At 35.4% G+C, this 18,717-nt stretch overlaps 1 protein-coding gene across 2 annotated transcripts in view; it reads left to right on the top strand.

The window, feature by feature from the left end:
• The window catches only part of Csmd3 (CUB and Sushi multiple domains 3), a 1,591,133-nt gene that overhangs the window by 935,131 nt on the left and 637,285 nt on the right, over nt 1–18,717 (top strand). For both annotated transcript variants that reach the window (XM_032915225.1, XM_032915219.1), the window contains one exon: nt 11,070–11,191. In XM_032915225.1, coding sequence (XP_032771116.1) covers nt 11,070–11,191 — 122 coding nt within the window. The remainder of the gene's footprint in view (nt 1–11,069; nt 11,192–18,717) is intronic.

The raw sequence follows: 18,717 nt of genomic DNA, 5'->3' as shown, positions 1-18,717 counted from the left end.
ATTTATTTATTTATTTATATTGTAAAATTAGATAATTTTTTCTCCATCTTTATTAAATTGGGTATTTCTTATTTACATTTCAACTGTTATTCTCTTTCCCAGTTTCCAGGCAAACATCCCCCTCCCCCCTCCCATTCTTTATGGGTGTTCCCCTCCCCATCCTCCTCCCATTACTGCCCCCCCCAACAATCACATTCACTGGGGGTTCAGTCTTAGCAGGACCCAGGGCTTCCCCTTCCACTGGTGCTCTTACTAGGATATTCATTGCTACCTATGCAGTTGGAGTCCAGGGTCAGTCCATGTATAGTCTTTGGGTAGTGGCTTAGTCCCTGGAAGCTCTGGTTGCTTGGCATTGTTGTTCATATGGGGTCTCGAGCCCCTTCAAGCTCTTCCAGTCCTTACGCTGATTCGTTTAATGGGGGTCCTGTTCTCACTTCAGTGGTTTGTTGCTGACATTTGCCTATGTATTTGCCATATTCTGGCTGTGTCTCTCAGGAGAGATAAACATCCTTCACCTATTTGCTTCATCCATCTTATCTAGTTTGATGGCTGTATATGTATGGGCCACATGAGGGGCAGGCTCTGAATGGCCTTTCCTTCAGTTTCTGTTCTAAACTTTGCCTCCCTAACCCCTCCTAAGGGTTTTCTTGTTCCCCTTTTAAAAAGGAGTGAAGCATCCGCATTTTGGTCATCCTTCTTGAGTTTCATGTGTTCTGTGCATCTAGGGTAATTCGAGCATTTGGGCTAATATCCACTTATGAATGAGTGCATACCATATGTGTTTTTTTGTGATTGGGTTACCTCACTCAGGATGATATTTTCCAGTTCCATCCACTTGCCTATGACTTTCATAAAATCATTGTTTTTGATAGCTGAGTAGTATTCCATTGTGTAGATGTACCACATTTTCTGTATCCATTACTCTGTTGAAGGGCATCTGGGTTCTTTCCAGCTTCTGGCTATTATAAATAAGGCTGCTATGAACATAGTGGAGCATGTGTCTTTGTGGTATGTTGGAGCATCTTTTGGGTATATGCCCAAGAGAGGTATAGCTGGGTCCTCAGGCAGTTCAATGTTCAATTTTCTGAGGAACCTCCAGATTGATTTCCAGAATATTTGTACCAGTCTGCAATCCCACCAACAATGGAGGAGTGTTCCTCTTTCTCCACATCCTCGCCAGCATCTGCTGTCGCCAGAGGTTTTGATCTTAGTCATTCTGACTGGTGTGAGGTGTTTTGATTTGCATTTCCCTTATGACTAAAGATGTTGAACATTTCTTTAGGTGCTTCTCAGACATTCGATATTCCTCAGCTCTGAATTCTTTGCTTAACTCTGAACCCCATTTTTAATAGGGTTATTTGTCTCCCTGCAGTCTAACTTCATGAGTTCTTTGTACATTTTGGATATAAGGCCTCTATCAGTTGTAAGATTGGTAAAGATCTTTTCCCAGTCTGTTGGTTGTCGTTTTGTCCTAACGATGGTGTCCTTTGCCTTACAGAAGCTTTGCAGTTTTATGAGATCGCATTTGTTGATTCTTGATATTAGATCATAAGCCATTCGTGTTTTGTTCAGGAAATTTTCTCCAGTGCCCATGTTTTCAAGATTCTTCCCCACTTTTTCTTCTATTAGTTTGAGTGTATCTGGTTTGATGTGGAGGTCCTTAATCCACTTGGACTTAAGCTTTGTACAGGGTGATAAGAATGGATCCTTCTGCAATCTTCTACATGCTGACCTCCAATTGAAACAGAACCATTTGTTGAAAATGCTATCTTTCTTCCATTGGATAGTTTTAGCTCCTTTGTCAAATATCAATTGTCTATAGATGTGTGGGTTCATTTCTGTGTCTTCAATTCTGTTCCACTGATCTACCTGCCTGTCTCTGTACCAATACCATACAGCTTTTATGACTATTGCTCTGTAATACTGCTTGAAATCAGGGATGGTGATTCCCCCAGAAGTTCTTTTATTGTTGAGGATAGTTTTAGCTATCCTGGGTTTTTGTTAGTCCAGATGAATTTGCAAATTGTTCTGTTGCTTTCTTATAGAACCCAAGACTATCAGCCCAGGGATAGTACCACCCATAAGGGGCTCTCCCACGTTGATCACTAGTTGAGAAAATGTCTTGCAGCTGGATCTCTTGGAGGCATTTCCTTAAGGGAGGCTTCTTTCTTTGTGATAACTCCAGCTTGTGTGATGTTGACACACAAAGTCAGGCAGTCCTTTTACTTTACTAAATTAAAAATTTGAGTTTCAATTAAACTAATTTATCTGTCAACATGCCAAAATTAAAAACAAAACAAAAAACCCCCAGATATTACTAACTAAAATTTAAACTCTGAAATTTTTGAACCTTCTCATAGTATGTGAAAAATTCTAAGTATCACCTAGTCTTTCTCAGACTGAATGTCAAAGCATGGATGCAATTTCATTTTTCATCAAATGTCTAGATGGCCTGAGTCCAGTTCTTAGATTCTAGTTTTCTTTGTATTATAGTTCCAGTTTAACATTTCCCTCCTTTCAATTCATTTTGATCTTTCAGATTTATTTTCTCTTAGCCTGTTACAAAATGCCACCCTTTTTCTCAATCTTAATGAACAAATTTGACAATAAGCAAAGTTACCTTTCTTTGTCCAGAATACTTTTTCACTCCAATTGACATATTTTTTTAAAGCGCATGGAAGGAAACAGTGGGGGAAGAGTTAGCTTTACAGGACAGTGATAAGAGACAAGAGGTGAAAAATCAATACGGAGTCAAAATAATATTATTAGAAAGGTTAAGGCAGTGTGGAGACAAGGAGATTAAGAAGATGAAATTATAGGATGAGGGAAAGATAAACAGCATAAACAGCAGTCATTTGGAAGGAAAAACTACACACCTATGAAATATTGCGTTAACTGTGGGGGAAAGGAAGACAAAGGAGCTACGACTACTCTGTTTGAGTTCAAGCCCCACGTCATGGGGTTAGGGGACCGATGCTTCAAATTCTGGTTAATAAACCTCATCTGGAGAGTGAGTAGGCCCATGCAAGGAATATTATTTTGTTTGCTGACAAAACTGATATTGCAGAAAATTATCTTCTATATATCTGTGTTGATACTTGTAGATAGAAATGACTCCCATCATTAATCATATAAAGTCAATACTGATTTTTTTCATATAGAAATCAGTAGTGATTGAATAGACCCATCATTGCCCAACAGTGATTGATTCCGTTCCTTAGGGAGCTCAGAGGGCATTCAGAAGAGGGCTCAGGAAATAGAGAGGAATAGGAAGATAGGATGAAAGGTTCAGAGACAACATTCCCCAGATACGATGCAATCATTAACTCTCATAAGCTGTAGTTGTCTGCTTCGGTCTAGACAAGACCAGTGCTATCAACAATTAGTCAAGAAATGTGAAGAGATTCACAGAGCCTTACATTTACTTCTAAGCAATTGGCATTTTGTGGATTCTGGGTGAGACTCACCCTCTTTAGATGTGTAGCCTCTGCAAAGTCCACCAGGCTTCAACACAGACTTTTAAACGCACAGTCACACAGATAACCCAGGCCATTATTGGTAGACCAAGCAATATGTACATTAATATGTGAGAGATTTGTTGAGGAAGAGAGAGAATAGAGTGCTAGGGAGGGGAAAGATGGGAGTGAGTGTGTACAACATGTGCACATGCAAACTTATGCTAAGGAATACAGTTATAAAGACTATTATTCTTTTGCATGCAGAAATAGGTATCCCCATAAATCAATACTTTTCATAATGGGGTTTCCTTGACCCACATCCAGAAATTATGTCTTAAGTTTTTTTTTTCCCTTTTAAATGTATTTTTCATTATAAAGATGTATATGCCACTTTGAAGTATCATCCTTATTGTTAAGCACAAAATATTCCAAATGGAATTTGCATATTTGAGCTACTGGTGGTTATGTCACTAGAATTCATTCCATTTATCAGCATGAACTAAACGAACACAAAATAGCAAAACTACCTTAATATTTTAAGACATAAACAAGCTTAAAATATTCTAAGAATTGTTTCCGCAGTTGGGGAAACCACAAAATTTCCCAGCAATTCATGGAAACATGCATATTCAGTTGTAATAAAATATTAACATTTCCATTACCACATATATTGGAAATAAATGCAATTTTCATGTTATTCAAAAGCTCTGTTTTAAATCCAGATGGTTTGCTTACTTTGCCTCTCTGTGCCATTCCTTAGGTTTTCTTCTTTTGGTTAACCTTTTATTCTGTTGACAGGGAATACTTTGTAATTGGACTCCCCAGGCTGTGGTTAATCTCCCAGATTTATCCCCTGGGGGCATTCTTTGCATTTTCTTTACAGCATTTTCATGGTCGCCTAATTAACCTGTACCTGGATGTTTTGCATTTTCTTTTTTTCAATAACTTGGTGAGGTGGGGAAAGGAAAGGGCTGGTCAGACCAATGCATCACAAACTTAAACATTCAAGAGCACTCTAAGGTCTTAATACCCAATGGTGACTGAATAGGTGTCTAAATAAGTAAATAACCCACTATACCTCTATATTAAAAAGAAGTAGATATCAAATAACATGTCCTTTATATTACAGCAGAGAGTAGCATATATAAACAGGGATTTTAGGAGAAAGTTAAACTACTAACAATTAGATTAGGAAAAATAAATTTACTTACTATTTTTACCTTTAGAAATTGAGTATTTGTCACCTTTAGGAGAAATTACATTTATTAGCCTTTAATCAAATTTATCTCATCCCAGGCAGTCTGCTTCTTGCTGATTTTAATTGTGTTTCTTTTGCACAATCTTTCTTGGTTTCCATTTTTCTGCTTTTGGTTCCTTTTATTATTCATTATTTATGCACTGCCTTTCACTGTAGACATGCATTAGACTCCTATTCTTATGCAGATATCACTAAGATGTATTTCAAGATTATTTCTAACTTTTGCTTCACTCATGACAGTTTATCAGGGTTTTGTGAACACACAAAGACGAAATGTCCAGTTAAGTATTGTAGAGCAGAAACACTTGGTGAATCAAGACACTGGCTTAAATAGGCATTAGGCTTAATTAGTCATTCACCTTTAGATAAGAGTAATGTGTGTGTGTGTGTGTGTGTGTGTGTGTGTGTGTGTGTATTTCTTAAACAATAGTGCATTTCTTTGTAAAGTATATTGTATAGTATATTTATTAATTTTCATTATAAACCACTTCAACAGACACATGGAAACAAATTTAGGTATTTATGGGTAGCACGTGATATGTGCACACTGGGGAGGGGGAGTCTTTGTTTTACATTTTTAAAATATAAAAGTAAGATTTTATCAGTGCTCACCCTGTTGTGTAGTAGCACTTCATAGTGCATTATGGTATCTTATTATAAGTTAAAAAATTTTAGTAAATGCAATCCAGAGATATACCTTTAGAATACCAGCCCAAAGGTCTTGCTACACACATACAAGATTAATGATTTCCACAAAAGACCAGAACATTATAACAGAATATAACATATTACACTGAGAATAGATATCATTAAATCTCTTAGAATTATAAAGGCAAAAATAAGTATACCACGAAATGCAATAGTCTCAGAATATTCAATGTCTACAGTCTTTTTCAATCTTTTTCCTGTAATTGATTGCCATGTCTAAAAATTGCTCAGAAAATGTTAAATAATATCACTTATTGTGAGCTTTCACGTATTTATTCTTTAATGGCATTTTTTTCAAACTTTATCAAACAAAATAGCATTTACTCAAAGCTGACCTCTTAGATATTCTTGGATATTTTATGTATTTACATTTCAAATGTTAACTCCTTAACCCCCCTCTCCCATACCCCTCCCCCTTCCCCCAGATTCTATGAAGATGCTCCCACTCCCACCCACCCACTCCCACCTCAATGCACTGGCATTTCCCTACATTGGCAAACAAGCCTTCATAGGACCAAAGGCTTTTCCTCCTATTGATGCTGGACAATGCCAACCTCTGCTACATATGCAGCTAGAGCCTTGGGTTCCTCCATGTGTCCTTATTGGTTGGTGATTTAGTCCCTTGAGAGCTCTGGTGGGGTCTGGTTGGTTGATAATGTTTTTCTTCCAATGGGGTTGCAAAACCCTTCAGCTACTTCAGGCTTTTCTCTAACTCTTCCATTAGGGTCCCCTTGTTGACTCCAATAGTTAGCTGCAAGCATCCTCATCTGTATCAGTAAGGCTCTAGCAGAGCCTCTCAGGACACACCCATATCTGGCTCCTGTCAGCATGCAACTCTTGGCATCACAAAAAGTGACTGGGATTTAGTGACTGCATGTGAGATGGATCCCATGTGTGGCAGCCTTTCCTTCAATCTCTACTCCACACTTTGTCTCCTTATTTCCTCCTGTTAGTATTTTATTTCCCCTTCTAAGAGGTACTAAAGCATCCACACTTGTGTCTTTCTTCTTCTTGAGCTTCATGTGGGAAGTAAATTGTACCTTGGGAATTCTGAGTTTTGGGCTAATATCCACTTATCAGTGAGTACATAATATGTGTGTCCTTTTGTGATTGGGTTACCTCACTCAGGATATTTTCTAGTTCCCTCTATTTGCCTAAGAATTTCATAAACTCATTGTTTTTAATAGCAACATAGTACTCTATTGTGTAAATGTACCACATTTTCTGTATCTATTCCTCTGTTGAAGGACATTTGGGTTCTCTCCAGCTTCTCGCTATAATAAATAAGGCTACTATGAACATAGTGGAATATGTGTTTTTGTTATATGTGTCTATGTTGGAGCATCTTTTGGGTATATGCCTAGGCGTGGTATAGCTGGGTCTTCAGGTAGTATGATACACAATTTTCTGAGGAACCTGCAGACTAATTTCCAGAGTGGTTGTACCAGCTTGCAATCCCACCAGCAATGGAGGAGTGTTCCTCTTTCTCCACATCCTTATCAGCATCTACTGATACCTGCTGATATCTGCTGAGTTTTTGATCTTGGCCATTCTGAATGGTATGAGGTGGAATCTCAGGATTGCTTTTATTTGCATTTCCCTGATGACTAAGGATGTTGAACACTTCTTTAGGTGTTTTGTGGTCATTTGATATTCCTCAGTTGAGAATTTTTTGTTTAGCTGTATACCCCATTTTTAGTAGCGTTATTTGATTCTCTGGAATTAAATTGTATACATTTAATTGTATACATTTTACTCTGTATACACTGGATATTAGCCCTGTATCAGATGTAGGATTGGTAAAGAACTTTTCCCTATCTGTTGGTTGCCCTTTTATCCTATTGACAGTTTCCTTTGCCTTGCAGAAGCTTTGCAATTTTGAGTTCTCATTTGTAGATTCCAGATCTTAGAGCATAAGCCATTAGTTTTCGGTTCTGGAAATTTTCCTCCTTGGACATGTGCTCCAGGCACTTCACCACATTCTCTTCTGTTAGTTTCAGTGTATCTGGTTTTATGTGGAAATCCTTGATCCACTTGAACTTAAGCTTTGTATAAGGCAAGAAGAATGGATCAATTTGCATTCTTCTACATGCTGACCTTCAGTTGAACTGGTAACATTTGTTGAAAATATTGTCTTTTTGCCACTGGATGGTTTAGCTCTTTTGTCAAAGATCAAGTAACCATAGGCATGTGGGTTCATTTCTTGGTCTTCAATTCAATTCTACTGATCTACCTGCCTGTGTCTGTACCAATACCATATAGTTTTTTACCACTGTTGCTTGTTAATACTGCTTGAGGTCAGGGATGGTGATTCCCCTGAAGTTCTTTTATTATTGAGAATGTTTCTGCTCTCCTGGGTGTTTTATTTGTCCAAATGAACTTGCAAATTGCTCTTTCTGAGTCTCTGAAGAATTGAGTTGGAATTTTGATGTGGATTGCATTGAATCTGTAGATTGCTTTTGTCAAGATGGCCATTTTTACTACAATAATTCTACCAATACATGAGCATGAATGTCTTTCCATATTCTGAGATCTTCGATTTCTTTCTTCAGAGACTGAAGTTTTGTCTTACAGATCTTGCACTTGCTTGATTAGAGTCATACTGAGGTATTTTATGTTGTTTGTGACTATTGTAAAGGATGTTGTTTCCCTAATTTCTTTCTCGGCCTGTTTATCCTTTGAGTAGAGGAAGGCTACTGATTTGTTTTGGTTAGTTTTATATACAGCCACTTTCTTGAAGTTGTTTATCAGCTATAGGAGTACCCTGGTGGGATTTTGGGGTCACTTAAGTATACTATCAGATCATCTGCAAATAATGATACTTTGACTTCTTCCTTTCCAGTTTGTATCCCTTTGACCTCCTTTTGTTGTCTAATTGCTTTGCCTAAGACTTTGATCACTAGGGATAGAGTGGGCAGTCTAGTCCCTAATTTTAGTGAGATTGCTTCAAGTTTCTCTCCATTTGGTTTGATGTTAGCTACTGGTTTACTGTATATTGCTTTTACTATGTTTAGGTATGGGACTTGAATTCCTGATTTTTCCAAGACTTTTATCATGAAGGGGTGTTGAACTTTGTCAAATGCTTTCTCAGCATCTAATGGGATGATAATGTGGTTTTTTTTTTGAGTTTGTTTACATAGTGGATCATGTTGATGGATTTCTGTATGTTGCAACATCACTCCATCACTAGGATGAAGCCTACTTGTTGAAGATGCATGATTGTTTGGATGTGTTCTTGGATTCAGTTTGCTAGAATTTTATTGAATACTTTTGCCTCAATTTTCATGAGGGAAATCGGTCTGAAATTCTTTCTGTGTTGTGTCTTGTGTGGTTTAGATATAAGTGTAATTGTGGCTTCACAGAAGGAATTGGGTAGTGTTCCCTCTGTTTCTATTTTGTGGAATAGTTTGGAGAGTGTTAGTAGTAGTTCTTCTTTGAAGGTCTGATTGAATTCTGCAATAAACCCTTCTGCTCCTCGGCTTTGTAGCAATCAAGAAAAGAACTTTGACCTAGTGAATCGAGTGCATATTTTCACCTTTCCATTATAATCACATTACGTTTTCCCCTTTAGCTTATTAAAGTCTACATCAGAGAAAAATTTATATTTCTACCAAATAATGTATTTTTAATTTTTTTCTTTTATGATTTGATTCAAGACTATGCCAAAGGTTTTTTTGTTTTGTTCCTTTAGTAAGATGCCCATACTAAGGAATATACAGCACAGGAAAATAACAGAGATGATAAATAAACTTCCCTTAAAAGATTGTAATTTTATATATATTTTAGAAAATAAATTTTTTTAGACAGTTGCTAAGTAGAAAATATTTCTCCCGCCCTCTCTTGTTGTGTTTGGTTTACCAGTTCTCAGCATCTTTAGAGCTGCTCAGTCAATCAGGTCACAAACCACTGAACATGTTTATACATGTGCTGCTCAGGTGATATTTGGTAGGGACAACTATTTCTAACTGAAGTGGAGAAATTGTGAATCTCTTCCATCAACAGTAATGATATATCAGCTAGGGTTTGCATAAGTGACTATAATTTCAAGAAATCGACAGGAGAAGAAATATTTTTTGAGCATATCAAGCCTAATTATAAATTTAGACATGGAACATGCTAGACAGAGCAAGAGACAATACAGCCACAAGCGAACAATGTGAATAGGAAAGAGAGCAGTGCATGAAATTGGAAAGGAAGTCTAGAGGAATCATTTGGATTCTATTCTAGGTGTTTTCTAACTCATCCTATAAAAAAGAGCCACAAAAATTTCCACGTAATCAAGTATGGTGATTGTGCATACATTTTAGAAAGACTAGTGTAAAACACACAAAGATCATTTCAGAGAAGAGTGAAACTGTTGTCTAGAGAATAGATAAGCAACTACCTACGATAGTCTGGAAAGGTTTTGCGATGATCATAGGCCTGGAGAATAGGTAAAATAGGAAATCTGATGCATCCTAGTAGCATTTCATTACAGGTCTGTGGCAATGTATAGGGCCAAAAGTGAAGAATAGGGTAAATTACAGGATGTTTAAATGAGAGTAGCCTTAATTAAATGTTTATAGAATTCCTAGTTTATTAAGGGAAATTTTACCTGGAAGCTACATAAAGGATACAAATGATACAGTTATTTTTAGGTTACCAACTCCAACATGAACATCTATGTCATAGGAATGTGTTAGTGCAAATATTCCTGGGCTCTTTTATAAAAGAATCACTGTGGAGCTTATTATGAAAATATTCAGGATGATCATAACTTGATGCTCAAAATGACAAGGCTGATAGCTCTGTTAAAACATAGGCATATATGAAGACACATGCTCAATTGCAGCTCACAGTAAAATGTAGTTGATTGCTTTTGACAGACTATAAAGGAGTAGCATGCTGGGGCTTTAATGAAATAAGGCAAAGAAATCCAATTTGCAGTTATTAGCACCTAGGAAACTCGTGGTACATAAGAGAATAAAGAGAGACCATGGTTTGACTAGCACTTTTATTAACAAGAAAGGGGTAGAAAATTAAGGAAATATTACCACTTTCTGTGTCAATTCATTAAAATTACTTGCAAAGCTCTTCTTTTGTTTTAGTGGTTCTATTCACGGGAAGAAAATGAATCAATTTACTATTGACATCTTTCCCCTTATTAGGAGTCCTTGGATACTCATTATGTAGCAAAAAAATTTTTTTAAGTTGCTCAATCAATCCAAGGTTTTGCTTCTTTCTCTTTGTGGATTTGTATTAAAATAATATTCGGTAAAATGCCTGTATCTAACTGAAATTTAGACACAGTAGACATTCATCAGACATCACAATTGTATTCACAGCCCTCTGCATGTTTTAAATTATCAAGGTTGGGATTATTGGCATGTAAAACACTGCGATTCCTGTAATACAGCATATTTCAACATATTTTATATTTTTATTTATAACTTGACTTCTACTTGTGTTCAAATCATTGTGTTTTCAAATTGTAGAATATAACAAGTACTCTAATTTCAATATATAGCATTAGAGTATTGTAATATCCATTTCAAAGCAGTCATATATGTGTATTTTGCAACTTAACATCCATTGAAAGATGTTTGATTGCTGTGATATTACACAAGGGTATATACCCATGATTGAAATTTCAATTTCTCTTCCAGTGAAGACATGTGGCTCTAATCTTCAAGGACCAAGTGGCACCTTTACATCTCCCAACTTTCCATTCCAGTATGACAGCAATGCACAATGTGTATGGGTGATCACTGCAGTGAATACCAATAAGGTAAGAGTAACTGCCCTTAAAAACCGTAGTCATAAAGACAATGATGAAGACATGGTGAGGAGAGGGCAGAAACCTGTAAGTCCAGTATCTATTCATGATGTAGACTTAGAAATGTTTTCTGTATTTAAAAGAAATATGAATGAGAAATTTGAAAACTTGTGTCTCTGCTCCCAGTAACTTAAATGTAAATGAATGCATCCAGAGAACATCATTGAGTGATTTTTTGACAGACGTGTTTGGAGTTTGCAAGCCGAGGCTTTCTTCCTAAAACAGCTGTTGATTATGGCTCTTTATCTGATATGTTTTTCTATTTGACATGCCTTTCAGGTATATCATGTTTTCATGCACAGGTAGCTTTCATTTGTGCCTCGCTGTCACTAACAATAATTTCAGTAATTTATTAGACATAGATGATTTAATGTGCTCGAAGGCAATTGCTCATCCGTACTATGTATGTTTCCAAAGACTGAATTTTCTTTCTGTTTGACCATACCATGGATAATGTAGTAATTCCCACTCACTGAACTACAAACAGAAGTACAGCATCAAATATGGAAAAGAGGAACTGAATTTTGATCTATTTTCTTGCTTTCACTAACTTGATTCTCTTTGGAAAGTCTATTTCTTTGTTAATTCTATTGTAAGTCCTAAATGTTCAAAGTTCTTCTCAATTCCTTAGATTCTAATATGTTCTGTGGTTACAGTAGAAACATCTTAGTAATCAAGACCATAAAATGTGTCAGATCATTTCTCTTAGAGTTCTACATAATTTACAGAATACTTTAGGTTTTTTAAACTCTGAAATTTTTTCCTCAGAAATGTGATGAGTAAAAGCGTGTATTTCATATTTTATTGTGAGTAATGAATAAAATAGCAAATGCTTATTCATCTGTCCTATAGTAGATCTTTATAATATATATATATATAATAATTACTAGAGAAACTAAACACTGAAAAACTAAATTATAAATGCACTTTATTAAAAGTGAGGAAAATCAAAAACAAAGATACGAACACTAAATCAGACCTTTAGTTAATATAAGGATTATTGTTCCATCAATTCATAGATAACTGAAACTCAATACACCATCTAGCCTAGTGAAACAGTAGTTGGGCAATCAAACCAAATAAATAAACACAATTAATTAAAACCTAATAATGACATTTTAAGAAATAAAACCTAATATCTAAGCACCACAGCCTTGGTATGTATTTTTATGCTTTACTAGATTATTTCACAGCATAAAACAGGGAATATTTCTTTTAGTTTTGGGATTTGATTAAACTTTATTTTACAGTAGCAAGTTAAATTATCAAAACTGGTACTTCACTGGTCATGGAATTGATTTTTATTTGTGCTACTATGGTATTGCTTTACTTGTGATTTGTAGTATTTTGTTAATTGTGTGCTAAAAATTCACTTAATTTTAAATGCATGTTCAAAATCAGTTTTGTTTTCTCTCTCTCTCTCTCTCTCTCTCTCTCATAAAGAAGGCAAATATAACTTTTCTGGTACAAATTAAAGTCACATTGTTTTTATGTAAATTGGAAAATCAGCATAGAAAATTCCAGATTTATAAATACGAGGTTAGTTTTATTTAGAACAAATGAGAGAAGAACATTCACAAATACATATTTGGAGTAGCCATAGTTTATTTTGTCTAAGGAGCAAACTGAGAGAAATGCCCATGTGTATATCTATGAGCTAGCTCCTTGATTATCTACTTATCAAACATTTATCCATTGTTTATTCCATTTTCAGTATGTCAGTGTTCAAAATCATGACATGTAGAGTAATATATAAATTAATTTTAACCATAATGCAAAGTCTAGCTTCTTTGTACAAAAGTAATTTCTTTCTTTTCTGATTTATAACTATTGTATTTGTGATGTCTGTGAAATGAGTTAATTATGTAAGACTTTGAAGAAATTGTATTTAAGGTATTTATAAATTAAACAAGGCAGAAAATGCAATTTTATTTTATTTTATAATTCATGTTGAGAATATGAAAGTAAATGACAGTAGATATTGATGAAAATGTATATTCTATGAAAAGAATTTTAGCCTATTTAAGTTTAAATAGACAGGCATTCATAGAAAAAATAGTTGAATTCTCAGTAGTATAGGAAACTGAATTTTTACTTTCTCATTTTTATGTCATGATATCTAAACATCTCTAAGTCAAATCATTTACTAATCTTTCTGTTTTAACTAGTGATACAACTTTACTAGTTAATGTAATCTAGAGGACACAGTGCATAGTATATATTTTCATTCCATTTATACTGGTTTATAAATAAATGCTGATAATATTTGTATTCAATTAAATTTTACTTAATCTATAACATTTTTAGGTCTACCAAAAATAATTATTGAATTTTTCATGCAGTTCTTACAAAAATCTTATTAGAGGTTTCCTATTATCATATTAACACAATGGGTTGTTGTTTACATGGTATATGTTATCATGGAATCATGCCATAATCTGAAATTTAGTGAAATGGGAAAAAATTAAAGTAGTAGAAAAATCTGTCTAGGCATATTATTTCATTATTTTTATGTTACTAGAATACACTAAATATCTATTTAGTGAAACATTAAACTGTGAAGTATTGCTTTCCTATTTTTATTAAAAGAATAAAACATTGGTTTTTCTATAGAACAATGATACATCCTTCAGTTCCTTTCATTATAAAGACTTCAAAATTTGGAATGTGCCCTTGACTTTCTCTCATAAATCTGTTTAAAGGGAGGTATGTGTCATGTGCCCATCATTGGAACTTGGGTTCTGACACATCATTTAGAACTCAATTCTTATAAAACCACTGATTCTTCCTGCCAAAATTTTGAGAATTCAGGACTGTGCCAATTTCAGTGCCAGATCTATGATCTTAGTAGAACAAGCAGAATTCAATTTGTACATACTACAGATGTCATAATTTTGAACTTCAAGTCTCTGGAGAAAAAATTGAAGAAGATCACAGAAGATGCAAAGATCTTCCATGCTTAGAGATTGGCAGGATTAATATTGTAAAAATGGCCATCTTGCTGAAAGCATTCTACAGGTTCAATGCAATTTCCATCAAAATTCCAACTCAATTCTTAGTAGAGTTAGAAAAATCAATTTGCAAATTCATTTGAAATAACAAAAAACCCAGGGTAGAGAAAATTATTCTCAACAATAAAAGAAATTCTGTAGGAATCAACAACCCTGACCTCAAGCTGTATTACAGAGCAATTGTGATAAAAACTGCATGGTATTGGTACATAGACAGGCAGGTAGATCAGTGGAATAGAATTGAAGACCCAGAAATGAACCCACACACCTATGGTCGCTTTATCTTTGACGAAGGAGCTAAAATCATCCAGTGGAAAAAAGACAACATTTTCAACAAATGGTGCTGGTTCAACTATCAGTCAAGTTGTGAAAGAATGCTAATTGATCCTCCATTCTTATTGCCTTGTACAAAGCTCAAGTCCAAGTAGATCAAGGACTTCCATGTAAAAGCAGATACACTGAAACTAATAGAAGAGAAAGTGGGAGAAAATCTTGAACACCTGGGCACAGGGAAAACATTCCTGAACAGAACACCAAGGGCTTATGCTCTAAGATCATGAATTGACAAATGGGACTTCATAAAATTTCAAAGTCTCTGTAAGGCAAAGGACATAATGGCAACTAACAGATAAGGAAAAGATCCTTACCCATCCTACATCTGATAGAGGGCTAATATCTAATCTATACAAAAAACTGAAGAAGTTAGACCCCCAGAGAATCAAATAATCCTACTTAAAAATGGGGTACACAGCCAAACAAAGAATTCCCAGCTGAGGAATACTGAATGGGTGGGAAGCACCTAAAGAAATGTTCAACTCCCTTAGTCATCAGGGAAATGCAAATTAAAAGAACCCTGAGATTCTACATCATACCAGTCAGAATAGCCAAGCTCAAAATCTCAGGTGACAACAGATGCTGGCGAGGATGTGAGAAAGAGGAACATTCCTCCATTGTTGGTGGGATTGCAAGCTTGTATAACCACTCTGGAAATCAGACTGGAGGTTTGTTAGAAAATTGGACAGTACTATCTGAGGACCCAGCTATTCCACTCCTTGGCATATACCCAAAAGATGCTCCAACATATAACAAGAACACATGCTCCACTATGTTCATAGCAGCCTTATTTATAATGACCAGAACTTTGAAAAAACCCAAATGTCCCTCAACAGAGGAATGGACACAGAAAATATGGTACATCTACACAATGGAGTACTACTCAGCATTAAAAACAATGACTTCACAAAATTCATAGACAAATGGATGGAACTAGAAAATATCATCCTGAGTGAGGTAAACCAATCACAAAAGAACATACATGGTATGTAGCCACTGATAAGTGAATATTAGGCAAAAAGTTCTGAATACCCACTTTACAACTCACAAACCATATCAAGGAGACTTATGGGAAGAAGAGTTATCAGTAGGGAGAATGGAAGGAGGAACCCAAATAGCAGCTGCGAGCTTAGATCTGATCCACAAGCACAAGCCTAAGAGGAAGATTCAGTGAATGCCCACATCGTATGGACTCGCTATAACTGGATATTAGGCAAAAAGCTCAGAATACCCACGATAGAACTCACAGACCATATGAAGCTCAAGAAGAAGGAAGACCAAAGTGTGGATGCTTCAGTCCTTCTTAGAAAGGGGAAGAAAATACTCACAGGAGTAGAGTGTGGAATGGACTTTGGGGGAATGAATACAGGAGAGGGAGGGGAAAAGGGGGACAGGATCAGGTATGGGATGATAAACAAAGGGTCAGGAAATTGAACAGAGGTATGAAGCAATGGGAGATGGGAGACCTGCGGTAGCCACTGGAAAGTTCCAGATGCCAGGAAAGCAAGAGCTCCAAGGCCCCAACAGGAATGACATTAGCTGAAATGCCCAACAATGGGGAGGTAGAACCTGTAGAGACCACATCCAAAGGTTTGGCAAGGCCCCTGGTTGAAGGATGGAGCCACAGACTCACTTCCAAACTTTTAACCCAGAATTGCTCTTGTCTAAAGGAAATACAGGGACAAAGTAAGGAGCAGAGTCTGAAGGTTTCATTTTTTAATGAAGAACAAAGTTGCCACTTGATAGCTCCTAGGGCAGAACAAACCGTTATTTTTCATAGCGTTCCTTCTCATAGGCTCTCCATGCTACAGTGAATGAATGGCCTCACACCTGTGAACATGTGGCATCCATAGTTGGACTCAGTGGGCTACTAAAAGAACAAAGGCAACAAACAGTAAAAGTCATGACATTGGGAAGCAGATACAATGTGGGAGACATAAGAGGAGATGTTTGAGAGGAATAGCAGTAGATATGACAAATTTCATAAAATTAATTAAATACAATTAACTAGAATATAGGAAAATAAAAAGATAATTTGTTATAAGTTTGTTATTTTAGCATATATAATATAGCATATTTTATAATATATTTAATATATTTGAATAACATTATCTGAAGAAAGACATGCATATGTAGAATGATGAATTTGTATTACAGAACACTTTTATTTTAAAAAGTTCTCTGTCCTGGGTTTCTTTATTCTATTCTGAAATTCACTTTACCTCTTCAGTATTGGCAGTGCTTATATTCCCTTTCCATCTCCTTAAAAAGTTGTGATTTTTCAGTATTAGTACCTCGTTTTCCATTCCCCCTTGTTTCCACATATCCAAATGTAAATCCAGTAGATACATTCCACACAATTAACATTCCTGCAATATGCTAATGCTTTCTTTCACTCACATGTTTTGTTCTCCTTTAGAATATCAACTAATTGTACAACTAGTAAGGTAAATAAAATAACAATTTTGACAATTACAGGGTTTTTAGACAAGAATTGAGACTATGGTAGCAATTTAGCCTAAAATAGCTTATGCACTTATTTTCTTATGAGAATAAATGCTTAGTCAGAAGCAGCTCAGTATTCCAGCTGCGGTCTTACCATGAAAGATTAAGTGTAAACAAGGACCAGGAAGTTCTAAAACAGGGTTATTTATAGGGCAATGGTTTCAATTGGGCAGCTCAAACCAGCAAAGAGATAAATAATGCTTGTTTATGTTATAAAAATAAAATTTGACAAATCTTAGACTAGATATCCTATTTTCCTTTCAAATAATTCCATTTTTGAAAAGACAGAATAACTCTTAATCATCTACACATCCATATTTCACTCTTTCTCTAGTTTCTCAATAACTCTGAGTCCCCTTTTCCTTTTTGAAAATGAATATTCTACAATATATTCTCATTATTTTTTCTTCTAACTTCCCCACATCCCTTCATATCCAAGTCAACTCCCTTTCAGTCTTGTCATAGAAAACAAACTGGCATCTAATAATTTTTAATAAAATAAAAATAAAACCCATCAAGCAGGACAAAACAAACATAAACAAAAGAAAAAGTGCCACCAATGGAAAACAAAAACACAAGAAACTCATAGAGATTCCAAGACACATGGATTTCTACACACAGGACTCCTATAAAAACACAAATTCGGAAGCCCTAATGTATGTGCAATTTACCTGTATGGTTAGAAACTAAAAGAATGCCCGAAGTGTTATAAGACAAAGGACCTCCATAGATACCATGGAGTTTATGTTGGCCACCTACTGATGGGCATGGGGCATCCCTAAAGAGAGATTTAAACCCACTTGAGACTCAGGTAGAGAAAAATAATTCTTCGTTTCCTAGTGCTTATCAATTGGATCTAGTTTCTGGGTTACAGATATGCATTGTGTCCACTTCTCTTTTCAGCACTAGGATTCTATTGTTTTGCAGGCCCCACTAGACCCTGTACATGATGCAACAGTCTCCATTACTGTAAACCTTCTAAAAAGAAAGACAGCTATGAAAAAAATAAAATAAAACTCTATGTAACTCTTGAACTTTACCTGTTGTCTACTCGGATTTGTATACAAATAATCCTGAGAAATTTAAACAAATGAAAGTTCTTAAGAAGATTAGCTAATTTATACTAATTCAAGTAAAAGGACTAGTAATACTCATGGGCTTACATACCTCTGATGTATAAGAGTGCAGCAAAGATCTTGTCAAGGTAACATTGAATATAGTATTTTATCCAAGCAGAAGATTTCTTTCCTGTTTCCCCCAAATCTGTTTGTAACCATCACTTTGAATTTATTAGTAGACATCATGGTTAACAAAGGAAAAGGCAGCAAAACAGTGAACACAGATTATATCTAAAATGTCATCGCAATCTTTCTTCTGTCATATACCCATTTATCTACTTATCGTGTTGTGTACAGTATTGTGCTTTACCCATAATCCTCTGTTCCTCTTTGGTTTGATGGACACACTGTGTCATAATTGGCTTTGTATCCTGCATATAACACAGAAATGTAAAACTATTTAATGGCTGTCTGAACTCAAATAATATTGGAAAAAAATTAATTTAAAAACTACAAAGTTAATCATATATTTGACACATTATGACTTCGAGTATGTCCCATTTATCATCTT

Source organism: Rattus rattus, chromosome 1, assembly GCF_011064425.1.
Source record: "Rattus rattus isolate New Zealand chromosome 1, Rrattus_CSIRO_v1, whole genome shotgun sequence".
In the NCBI taxonomy this organism is placed as follows: domain Eukaryota; kingdom Metazoa; phylum Chordata; class Mammalia; order Rodentia; family Muridae; genus Rattus; species Rattus rattus.
The sequence above is the reverse complement of the archived record's forward strand: the minus strand, read 5'-3'. Positions and strand labels throughout refer to the sequence as shown.